The sequence below is a fragment of the Anas platyrhynchos genome, chromosome 6, assembly GCF_047663525.1.
Source record: "Anas platyrhynchos isolate ZD024472 breed Pekin duck chromosome 6, IASCAAS_PekinDuck_T2T, whole genome shotgun sequence".
Classification (NCBI taxonomy): domain Eukaryota; kingdom Metazoa; phylum Chordata; class Aves; order Anseriformes; family Anatidae; genus Anas; species Anas platyrhynchos.
Window position 1 is genome coordinate 15,599,641 of NC_092592.1, and position 11,931 is coordinate 15,611,571.

The window sequence follows — 11,931 nt, forward strand, 5'->3', positions numbered from 1 at the left end:
CATGAAGTCACTGCTACAGACCATTCCCTAACACTTAATAGCAATAACGTGATTGCATTGCAAACAAAAGGTCTGCTTCTCTTCTCGTGCCTACTTGTCGCACATACTCTTGTCAACTGCCTTGTGATGGGAAGGAAATCACTCTGATAAGACACAGCAACTGTATCTTACTATGAGTGAAAAGACTAGGACTCCTGATCTGTGACCTAACACTTCATAGATAAAAGCACCTCCAGATAATAAAACACTGTGACGCCACACAAACCTCTTTCCCCAAGGAACCTTAGAGACAGAACCTTTTGCTACAAAGCCTTGCACTAGTCCTACCTTAGGCTGTCTTACTCTATGGTCTACAGTACTCAGGAGTTCACAGAGGATAAGACAGGATTTTGCAGCCCTGCTAACAAATAAAATCAAAACTTCCAGAAATTCTAAGAATTTGGCGAGTTACAAGGAGGAAACAAAGCATTAAGCAGAAGACCAGAGATTTGGAAAATAGCTGATACCTAGTCTGGTCCATGGCTACAACTACACAGATGGTACAGTCTCTCTACACAAAGTGCTCAGTATTAACATATTTAGAAGAAACAGTTTTCTAAAAATAAGCATGTTAAATTATTATCTGAGATTTCAGCATCATCCCTGGAAAAAACTATTTACCAGTTTTTCAAAATAATTTGGATTTAAGCTATGCAGTTTTTCATCAGCAGGGCTGGTTGAAACAAATACTATCCTAATTTTAGAGCAGTGATTTCTGCAATGTGCATGGTAATCATTTTCAAAATTAATTTTAAAAACATTTAGAAACAGCTGTTTTTTAAGCAATTGCTTCCCTTTTGACAGTGGCATCCATTTTCTTTGTGGTCCCATAATCTATGCCAGCAGCTCTGCTTCCTATTATACTCCCAGTTGTCCCACTGAGGATCTCACATAACAATGTAGGCAGCATAAGAGGTTTTATTGTTTAAATCAAGTACTATACTTAAAAAAAACAAACAAACAACAAAAAAAAACAGTTTTAGTGGCAATTTCTTCTCTCTCCAAAATTCCTGAGCTCAAATGTGCGCTTGCAGCCCAGAAAGCCACCCGCACCCTGGCTGCACGAAAGGCAGCGTGGGCAGCAGGGTGAGGGAGGGGACTTTTACCTTCTGCTCTGCTCTCGGAAGACCCCACCTGGAGCCTGGTTTCAGCTCTGGGCCCACAGCACAAAAAGGTCAGGGATGTATTAGAACGAGTCCATAGGAGGGCCACAAAGACCTTACAGTGGCCTTCCAGTGCCTAAAGGGAGCCTACAGGAAAGCTGGGGAGGGACTCTGGCAGGGAGTGTAGTGATAGTTTATTGAGTGGATCTATTCTACAATTTTCTGCATTTCTGCTCCTTTGAGGTTAGAGGATTGGAACGTTTCCTAAGGATGTTAAACTTCCACTGTCAGTTCTCACGCGTATTAGTGATCTTAATGCAAATACGGGAATCAGATCAAACTGTCTCCCTGTGAACTTGTTATGGCACAGCCCATGGCTCTGGGAACCAAACGGGGCCATTACATAAACAACAGCTATCATGACCTAAGAGGCCACAGCTCTGGTAGGAGTTCACACACACACACGTCCCCCCGCAAACAAATGAATTGTTTTCTAAATCACACTAGCCCACGGCCTTTCAGAAGAGAAGAGCATATATAACTTATCTCTAATCATGTAAAATGTTTAGCAAGCATTGGCAAATAATGGTATTTCTTATACCAGTTGTATATAGAGAGTGATATATATATATATAAAAATATATGTGGATCAAAAACTTGTGATTTTTCTAGGTGATTTTTTTAATGACTTGTATTTGAGACAAGAGATAAACTCCCATTTTTTCCCGGTTTCTTTTGTAATCAAAAACTGTAAAAATAAATAAATAAAAACAAATCCAGGCAAATATGACTACAAAAACTCCACCAACAAACCAGTAAAGTACAGAAAGTAGAAATTACAGGGCAACACCCCACTAATCTAGTGCCATACAATACTTTACCAGCAAATACAAAGACCAGATTTGGATGCTGATTCTGGGCCCTAATCTAGGATTTTTTTTTTATTTTTATTTTTTCACAGAACAAGGGAGGTTTTTTGCATCATTACTCTCATGAGCAGTGAATATTTGTGAAGGTCCCTAATGGAGACAACACCTTATAGCCATAACAAAAAAAAATAATAAGTCAAACATAAAAAGCGTATAGTCTTTTCAAGCATGATACAGGTTTCAAACAGATTTGAAACATTAACATCTCAGCATTTAATATGGAAACTATCATCCATTTGCATCTGAAAGGTCAGCAGCCTCATTTCCAAAGGAATACCATCATGCTTTTGTATATGCTATTTTCTTCAGATGAATTTTTATTCTCCGTCTATGCATATACTTTTCAGTTACACCAGTGAATGACATTTTTCCCTATTGAACCCACCTGGGTGAATACACAAGCTTTCAAACTCACAAGGTAAATAGTGGTTTTAGGTTTGATAATCCATCACAAACAGGCCAGTAATAACCCTGCTGAGTTAGACGTGTTTCTCTCCTCTTCATATGTTTCGCAGATACCTCAGTGCACAGATTAACCTAATATGAATTTCTTTTACAGGAACGGTCAATGCAGGCAGTGGGGCATGCAAATGCTCACAAAACAAACAAACGAAACAATGTGAGTTTACATGCACAGTAACAAAATACGGCATCTTTTCTAGTGATCATGCCTACAAGACAAAAAGGTTAAGCCAATATAAATACAAACTTAGTGTTATAAAATGTTGTCACTTTCAAATGAATTGCTCATTCCTTTTTTGGAATTCGTTTAGGAAAGTTTTCATGAGGAAGTCTGATATTTTCAGCACAAAACAAATATCTAGCTGGCAAGTTTTGTTACATGTTATAAATCATGCCATTTTACCTTTGAAGTGATTAGTAAAAGCAAACATGGAAAAAATAGTTTATAAACCTACTTTTTCAAGAACAGCTGCTCAGCATAACTGAAAAAAAAAAAAAGAGAGAAGATCTGTATACAGACATTCCATGAATAATTAAAGAACTGGAAGAAGTATCATATTTAACAAAAGATAACTTTAAATATTTTGAAGTCTCAAAGACAGTGTGTGCTGAAATGCACTATTAGGATGACAAAAACAATTCAGAATAAACAGTTCTGTTTCTAGACTGTTTACTTGAATATACTGATATTTTTCAAGTCAAATATCATTGGGAAAACAAATTTGGAAAAACAGCAATATTAATAGAACAATCATTTATTAAAACCAACAAAAATAACTCTAGGAAAAATCAAACAGTGATAGCACATGCTATACCTACACACCACAACTGTTGTCTTTTTTACAGGGAGAAATAAATGCCTATGCAGTTATCCTGCAATAATGGGACGCTTGCATGTCCCAGTCAGATGAAGCTCATGCAGAATGGCTTCCTCAGGTTCCTTGTGGAAACAGATTTAATAGATTAAACTGATAAAGTGGATCTCTTCAGCTTCCAGAACTGAAGGAGCAAAAAATCAAAGTCACATTTTTTGTTTCTTTTTTTTTTTCTTTTTTGGGGGCGGGCGGGGGTGGGGGGAGGCCTTTCCTAAGCACATACCGAAATGCTGCCATCACCTTCAAGCTCTCTGAACACCAACTTGTAGCTCACTGAGCAATAGGCACTGGTGAGATACAGCTTTAGACGTACTTGTCATCTGCTTTGTGAATAAATGGACTCAGATCTTATGCCTGCAAGTTCCGAGTACTTCTTACAGGAAAAACAGACCCCCCCCCTTTGAAGTCACTTCTGCCTCGTTCACGGAATGTTGAGCAGAGATGGGTCATGGACTGGTTGGGGAGTAGCCAGCTGCAGGCACCAGGCAGTCCGCTTGGCTTCTGACAGAGAGATGCAGCTGTGACGGCACCTCCTCTCAAAGGAGTGAGAAAAAAGTAATCCCAGGAGAGGACAGAGAGAGCCCTTTCCCTCATCAACATCTCTCTTTTATCCAGGACCTTCTCAGCTCCATTAATCCTTCTTATTCCATGTCCCCAACCTCTTTCTCCTCTGCTCCTTCCAGATGCTGGAGCATTCCACACCCTTCTGGAACCCTCCTGATTTATTGCAATTCTTTTTCCTGATAGCTCCTGAACCTTCCTGTTCCATCCCAGCTCATTTTGGCAATGTAAATCCCTGAGAGCTCTCCTGTGTTTGTGAAATCCTCGCTGGCTGCTTTCATTTTGTTTTTCCCCAAACACACCCAAACGCTGCAATAGCAGTGATTCTTACAAGTATCTCAGCAGCTTGTGCAAGTTGATCTTTATGAAACAGAAATTATGGAAAAATGAAGGCTTGCTTTAGATACCCAATCCCATGCAAAGGTTCCTAAATCACACAGGAATCAATAATATCCTTCCTTAAACAAAAATACAAGTCAGTAAATATTAGCTTACCTTTGATAAGAACGAATCGATAGAATCTGGGGCACAGACAGATAGTGATTTGGCTAAGACTCCCACAGGAAGTTCATAGCAAGGCTACTTATTAGAGTGTCTTAAAGATGAAGAGATCATGGCTTAGTTAGCAGCCTGTATGACACTAGTGCTAGAGGATGTAAGCACCTGTGACCATCCACCACAAACAGGTACAAAATAACCAAGCCTTGGGACCGAGCCCACAGCAGGCACCTATAACTCTACTCAGCCTGTGCAGCACGGTCCCACAAAACTGTGTGTTGCTACACCAGCAGTGAGTGCAGAAAGCCCAGGCTCATGCAGGAAACAACCAAGCTGCATTATCACTTCTGAAAAAAAATGTATCTTTAGCTTCAGTAATTCACATTGACCACAGCCTGAGCCCAACACTGTATCTGCCTTCATCTCTGGTTATAACCCATCGCTAGTCTTCTGTACGTGCTACTGAAATGTCATTGCTTGCTACTAGCAATAGCAACGAGGTGTCAGCTGCTAAAGAGATAACAGGAGAAAACAATCTGAAAGCAAGGGGAACTCAAAAGGTCACCCTTCTTGGTTACCTCTGCTTCAACACCTTCCAAGTGTCCCTCAAACTGACAAATTCCTCTAAGTGCTTCTTAAAGATTCACATTGTGAATGTCAAACAGTCAGTATAAAGCACTGCACACAGCTTGGCAGTTAAAACAAAACTCTTACAGAAGTTAAACCATTTTCCTCTTTAAACTAAATCTTCTCTGAATTTAGAGGTTCTCTTGTGATCGACACATCCCATAATTCACCTATAATAAAGAGTGTGTAACATAACCCAAATGAGAGGAAAGGCCAGTCCTGTGATTAAAGGACTGACCCAAGTTTCTCAGTTCACTGCAGCTATGTGTGACCTTAGGCAAGACATTTTTTCAGTGCCTAACTGAGAACTTTTCCTCCCCCTTGATCTTCTTTTTCTCCCTCAAGCTGCCCGTTCCATGGGAGTTCATGTTTATTCAGCAGACACTGAGCCTGCTTGAAATAAACTGTTTTAAATACTACAAATATATGCAACTACAGATGTACACGAAGCAGGAGATGGTAATTGCACACTGTTTATCCAACATCAGGCAATACCAGCTTCTGATCTTGTTAAGAGTGGTCAGAAAACAAAATTGGGGACCAAAACAGATACTGAAAAGGCTTCGAGTGAGGTTGTGCCAACACAGTTATGTCACAGGTGCACACACACTCTGGTCAGTGCAATGCAGGGGCTCTAGATGTCTCCTAAATTGTCTCTGCACCATCCATGCCTGAGCACAGTAAATCAAGCAGACTCTACGCACTAGAACAAAGATAACTGCAGAACACCTGCAATAGCAGAACGCAATACTGGCTGTCCCATGGTAGATGTTCAGCAGTCCATTGGCCTGCCTAGGCTTATTCTAAGACAGCACTCATGAAGTAAAAAAGCTGAACATTGGCTTAAAGTACTCACAGCTCCACTGCTTCCAGTGGATGACTCCAGAATCAACTCATAGTCACAGAACCTTGAGAGACATTGGAAAATTATGAACAATTTCCTTTTTTTTTTTTTTTTAAATAATAAAGTAAGGAAAAATAAAAAGAAAGCATTACCTATACAGCATAGCGAATAAATAAACAACGAGGTGAAGCAAAACTCCAACTACGACACCATAAGGAGGCAGGAGGGGTCCGGGGGATGTCATGTCCATAGGCCTGGCCCTGGGTGGACCCCGAGGGTTGACCATGGCCCCTAAAGGGGAGGAAGGAGCGCTCTAGTTCTAAGTCAGACAGCAATATTCTCCAACCTTTGCCAGAAAGGATCGTATTCTTCATCTTCCCTGGAGCGGTCCCTGGGAGTTCTGTTTTTTAACACCCTGGAGTAGATAAACTGTGCCGCAAAATTCATTGTAATTCCTGGTGCAAAGGAAAGCTGTGAGGCTGCGGGCAGTGGACACACTTGCCTGTGAGAAGTGCCAGCCCTGCACTGCCAGGATGGGAAGAGCAGGCGACTTGCTGTAAGCAGCTCTCCAACACTCCTGGGGGAGGGGAACGACTTTGAGAGACGGCTGCTGCTATTTAAAGAGATTATTTCAGAGGCCAACCTGCCCTTGTCAATTTGAGTCAGGGCCTGGATTATGCTTGGGTGACGTTCTGTTAGCAGGACACATGAAGCTTTACTTACTTACTGCTTAGCTGTGGAGCATGATCGGGGCTCATTGCAGGGCCCATGATCTAACAGCATTCACTGGGGAGACCGAAGTAGCAAGGAAGGGCCAACTTCTTTCTGTGGTGTTTCAGCCAGGTGCAAGGATCTGTTAGGGCAGCACCTAGGGACACAGGCCTTCATGATTTCGTAACCAAAAGACTGGTTCCTCCATTTGGGCCTTCTCTTGGCAAAGTTGTAGCAGAGGAGAGAGATTTGCAGATCATACAGATGGACAGAAAAGATCATGTAGGGAAACAACTGCAGTAACAGTTAAAGAAAGACAGCATCAAAGCTCTCTCTTCATTGCCCCGAGGGGCCATGAAAGATTTCCAGCCACACGATGGCTGTGTGGTGGGATGGGATTGGGGTCCTTCTGTGGTTCTCCTCTTCTGGAACGCAGCCCTGACGGAGCGCAGGCTCTCAGCTGCTCAGGGACTGGCCAGCTGTCCCTCCCCAGGTGTCAGCGGTCCCTCCGTGCCTGCTCTGGTTTCTACCAACAGTGTACGTAGGTTTAACCTCCAACACGGAGAACAGGCACAGGGTGATCTAACCCAAGCTGTGACCTAACCCTCTCCGCAGAGTACCCTGACTAATAATAAACTGTTTCACACACAAGAGTCAGAATAAATGACTAAATAGTCTTCTGGGAACTGTAGGAAGTGGAGCCAGGTTGTTGGAGACTTCCCTACATAGGTGTGGCAGGCAGGTCCTTACTCCATGGACATCAATGCAGATGAAACTCTAGATTCACCACTTTTTCCTGTCTCTCCCACCCCAAAACCCTTCGTCATTCCAGACAGTGGATGTGCAGACCGTGGGTGCTGCATGTACTAAGCATGGCTGCAACCCAGGAGCATGCTACTGCCAGAAGCTGAGACAAAAAGGCAGTGAGATGCTGCCAGCACTTGCAGCTCTAAGTGAGAGTTAATTTCAGTACAGCTTCACTGGTGAAGCAAAGAGAGAAGGTGGGTGGAGTTATTACTTTGCTCATAACACATCTGAAGTGCAATGGTGGACAGGCAAGGGGACGTAAAACAGTAAAAATTGTAACGCTTAGCTTTCGGATGCCTAGGAGCCCAGACTAATGTGTTGGATTCCTAAGCTCTCCTTGCAGCAAACTGTGCAGATGAAACACAGACTTTGATGACACTGAGTAGGGAGTCACCTAAAAATCTGTCTACATGCAATAGAGAAACATTAACATCTGGGAGTTTCACAGCATGCTCCTCCCTAACATTTACAGCTGCAAGGAGGCACCACCTTTCCTTCTGCCTTTTTCCCCTCATTTCCAGTAATACACTTGGAGGTGGACACATATCACCTTCCTCACCTTCTAGTTAAGCTAAGTCCATATCCGCATTTCCAAGTCCTCAGCCACATACCACAAACACGTTAGGTACCATTAAGGAATGAAGCAAGCTTCCCGTCCTCATTTTGCACAGGTAGACTGAGCCCATCAAGCAGCGAGGAACACAAAACAACTTGCACAAGAAACAAAACCGAAGTGCAACTTTATATACTGGTGGTCAGAGCTTCTCCAGGGAATGGAAAACACAAGAGAGTTGCTGTTCCAAGCACTGTTCAAGTATTTTTTGCTGAAGAATGATGAACACAAAATGCGTATGAACCAAACCTACCTCACAACCTGCTTGAAAGCTTATTTTACCCTTTTTAGCAGATGTAGTAATCACATCAGAAAGAGAAATTTGTCACATTTAGAGAGACAGAGACAGAAATGACAAACAAACCTATTACACTGACTACTGCTCAAAACTTCATGTGAATACAGCTCCACAGAAAATGAGGCCCTGATCTGCAATTGGCATTTGTAGACCAAGCAACAATGGTAAAAGTATTTTTGGGCCCATTTGGCCAAGCAGTTGAGAAAAAAAAATGCACCAACCTTTTTCAGGACAGAAGCACATGAAGCACTGAATCATGCCCTTCTAAAATACTGTAAAACAATCAGCTCATTAGGAGAAGAGGATACGTGGAAATTTCTGCTGTAGATTTAGACCCACGTCAAACATCCTTTCAAAATCCTGAGCTAAGCATGTGCTGGAAGTGCTGACTGTGCAGTGTCCTGGAAGGTACTGCATCACTGTAATTGCTCTAAGTTAACTACGACCATTTTCTGAGCTGCTTATTTCCTTAATGAGAGATAAACAGTTAAACACACACTATTATTAGATGCATCTTCCTTTCATTCTTGCCTGTCAAACTTCATTGTCCTTACAAGCTTCTTAAGCTTTGTCTGCCACTTTACGTATTTACCTTCCCTGTCTTTGTCCACAGAGGTGATGGCTGCATACACCAGTCCTGCTTTCTCTTTCTGGAGCAACTGGGTCTTGCCACCTTTAACAGGCACTGCTTCCCGAGTTTGTGTGATTTCTCTCATTACAACACCTCTCTTTGTCATTTAAACCCTCTCAATAACTCAGAAGCCTTTATATCAAGAAAGTTAATCTGGTCTCTTCCTTCTTCCCCATACCCTCCTCCAGGAAATCCCTATTTATTTAATTTGTCTTTACTAACGCAATTATTAGCAGGAGTTGCCGTATCTGCTGCTGCTCCGCTGAAGGCAATAACCCCTGTAAATGACAGTTTCCAGGGGCACAGTCTCACGTCAACACTTGTGCTGGCTCGGTATGCCTTTGAATTGACAGTAAAGGCCATCTAAATAAGATTTACTGTTTAAACTTGCCATTTTTTTTCATATTTATGGGAAACTGAAGTTACATAAAAATGAACTATTTCATTCATTTATAGCAAACAAAACTTTCTTTTAATTAAACTTTTAATTGTGATGGCAGATCCTAAAATTAAAAAAAAAAATAAAAAAATCTCTGAAGCTTTAAGTTCCCTTGGTCTTTCTTAAAGGATCCCAATATTTGATCACACAAATTACCCACAGCTGTAACAAGACTACTTTCTGGGTGAGAGTAATAGCACCAGAGCTTAGAAGTTTTTTTTTTTTTTTTTTCCATTGCATCACCCAACACCATGCACAACAGAACTGAAGCATTTCCTTGCTTCTTCAAATCCTTCTGTACAAATAAATTCTCATGAAGCTTTCCACAGGGAGAAGCGCCGAAGTTTTCTACATCTTAGTATTTTTTTAGGTCTTATTACACAGGAATTTATCTTAAAAACACCTAAAGCACCAGCAAATAGTGAAAGGTAAATATTAATTATGGATTGCATAGAGAAAACAAACAAAAGCCAAACCTGATGTGTTAACATGTTGTAACAGAAATAACTAAATCTTGTGTCTCATTTCTACTAATTTTTTTAAGATTCTAATTCACAGCTCTCTGCAAACTGGAGGGTTGAAATTTAGCCTTGTATATATAAACAGATTAAAGTACCTTTTTTTCCTCTTTAATGTTTGTCTAGCAAAAAAATCTGTCTAATTTTATGGTAAGGGCAGAAGAGAAGAAGGCTGGCCAGAATGGAGGGTTTACTAACTTCATGCTCCTGTTATCAAGACTGTTACAAATATCAGTGGAAAGACAACATTTCTTTAAAGTTCATAAGCATGTAACTAAGGGCATATTTAGCAAGAGATAAACTCAAGTACATCTTTTACGCTCTTTGATGCCAGGTTTAATATACTTGAACCAATGTAATCCATAGTTTAACAGCAATTACAAGTGTTCTACAATGGAGTTCATAGCTCCTTCCTGATTTCATTGCCTTTTCACACTTATTTTTCTTCTCCAAGGAGAGCCCCATGACTGTTAGGGGAGCTTTATAACTGCAAGGGTGGATGCAGACAGAGAAAGTCAGGGCAGCAGGGTTCCACACAGCCTTCTTCCCACCGCCACCAAGAGCATCTAGTTAGGTGTGGGGAGGGAATCCAACCCATTGCCTGCAGCGTTGGCTCCTTCACCTACACCAAAAAGCACATAGATCATGTAGACCACTTCAGAAATTTAAGCTAGTTGGTTAGAAAGGTGTTACATCCCGCTCGTGATTTCCCTAATCTATTTTTCTGATGATGGCTTTTTCAGACTGAGTGCCCCCAATCAATCACCTGCAAGTGGTTGTTGTCTGTTGCACTTGAAATTTCCAGGATGTCCTTGTTTCTCTCTGGTTTTGCCCCTAATTAACAGAAGTCTTCTACAGTATATAACCTTTTAATATACCCTGTAAACCTTTCACATATAACCTCACTCTTAGCTAACAGAATAAAATAGGTTATTTGCAATATATTTGTTCATCTTGAATAGGATCAAGTTAATCACTACCAGCAGACCAAAACACATGGGAAATGAGCAATTTACCTAAGTGTTGATCCACTAACTGCTCAGATTGACAAGTATGGCCCATAAGACTAATCAAAGAATTAACATGTGAACTACAAAGCACCTGTCCTAGGATAGATTGCCATTGACTTTTCTGTGCCTTTTGCATTGATGGTAGAAGATTTGATTTGAGGTAAAGACTATTTGGAGACCTTGAAAATGGAAAACAGTGCTTCATTCTCTTGAAACCAGAGAGAACTCAGTTTGGAGAGCGCAAGGAGAAATAGCTATTACCATTGTAAATAAAGACTTCATTGAATTACAGGACTTGAAAGATCGTTTTGAAGGGTTAGCCAAGTTTTTTCCCCACACTAAATAAAATAAATAACATTTCTAACCTCAGTGAGAACAGCATGGGTGGGAAATGATAGTCTATCCAAAGTGGAGAATTCTTTGCAGAATTTGATCAGTTACAGAGGGAAAGTGGGTGGAGACAGTCTACAGTTAGGCCAAAAAAAATAAAAGCTGTTCAGAGTAGCAACACAGAAAACTAAAATGGTAATTTAAGATTATGCAATGCATTGGTGCAACAGCAATGTGGTGGTAAAACACTACAAAATGCAGTGCAGATAAATATAGACAATACAAAGAGAACTGCCAATAATAATAATTAAAAGGAACAGAAACCAAAACCTTCACTTTTTTTTTTTTCTTTACCATGCTAGTTTAACTTCTATCTCAGTCTCTGCATAAATCAATAGTAATAAAGCAGGCCAGATTTTCACCCCTCAGAGGTTATATTTGTCAAACAGCAACTGACCTATGGTATTGAAATTTCATGTTACTCTTTGTTATCTTTAAGCAACTGAGAAAAGACTGATCAGGCAGACTGAAATCAGTGGTAATAGGTCTATCTGCCTCAAAATATATTTTATAGTGGCCGAGAGAAAGACAGGCATCAGCTCAAGGAACATGTTTGCTGGCACAAGTCTAATGGGC

At 40.8% G+C, this 11,931-nt stretch overlaps 1 protein-coding gene across 1 annotated transcript in view; it reads right to left on the bottom strand.

Moving 5' to 3' along the window:
- Positions 1-6,447, bottom strand: part of LOC101802992 (L-threonine ammonia-lyase) — a 30,670-nt gene extending 24,223 nt beyond the window's left edge. The window contains exons 1-2 of the mRNA XM_013096032.5: positions 6,091-6,447; positions 2,989-3,015 (exon numbers count right to left, since the gene is read on the bottom strand). Coding sequence (XP_012951486.4) covers positions 2,989-3,015; positions 6,091-6,224 — 161 coding nt within the window. The 5' untranslated portion in view covers positions 6,225-6,447. The remainder of the gene's footprint in view (positions 1-2,988; positions 3,016-6,090) is intronic.
- Between the last annotated feature and the right edge of the window lie 5,484 nt (positions 6,448-11,931).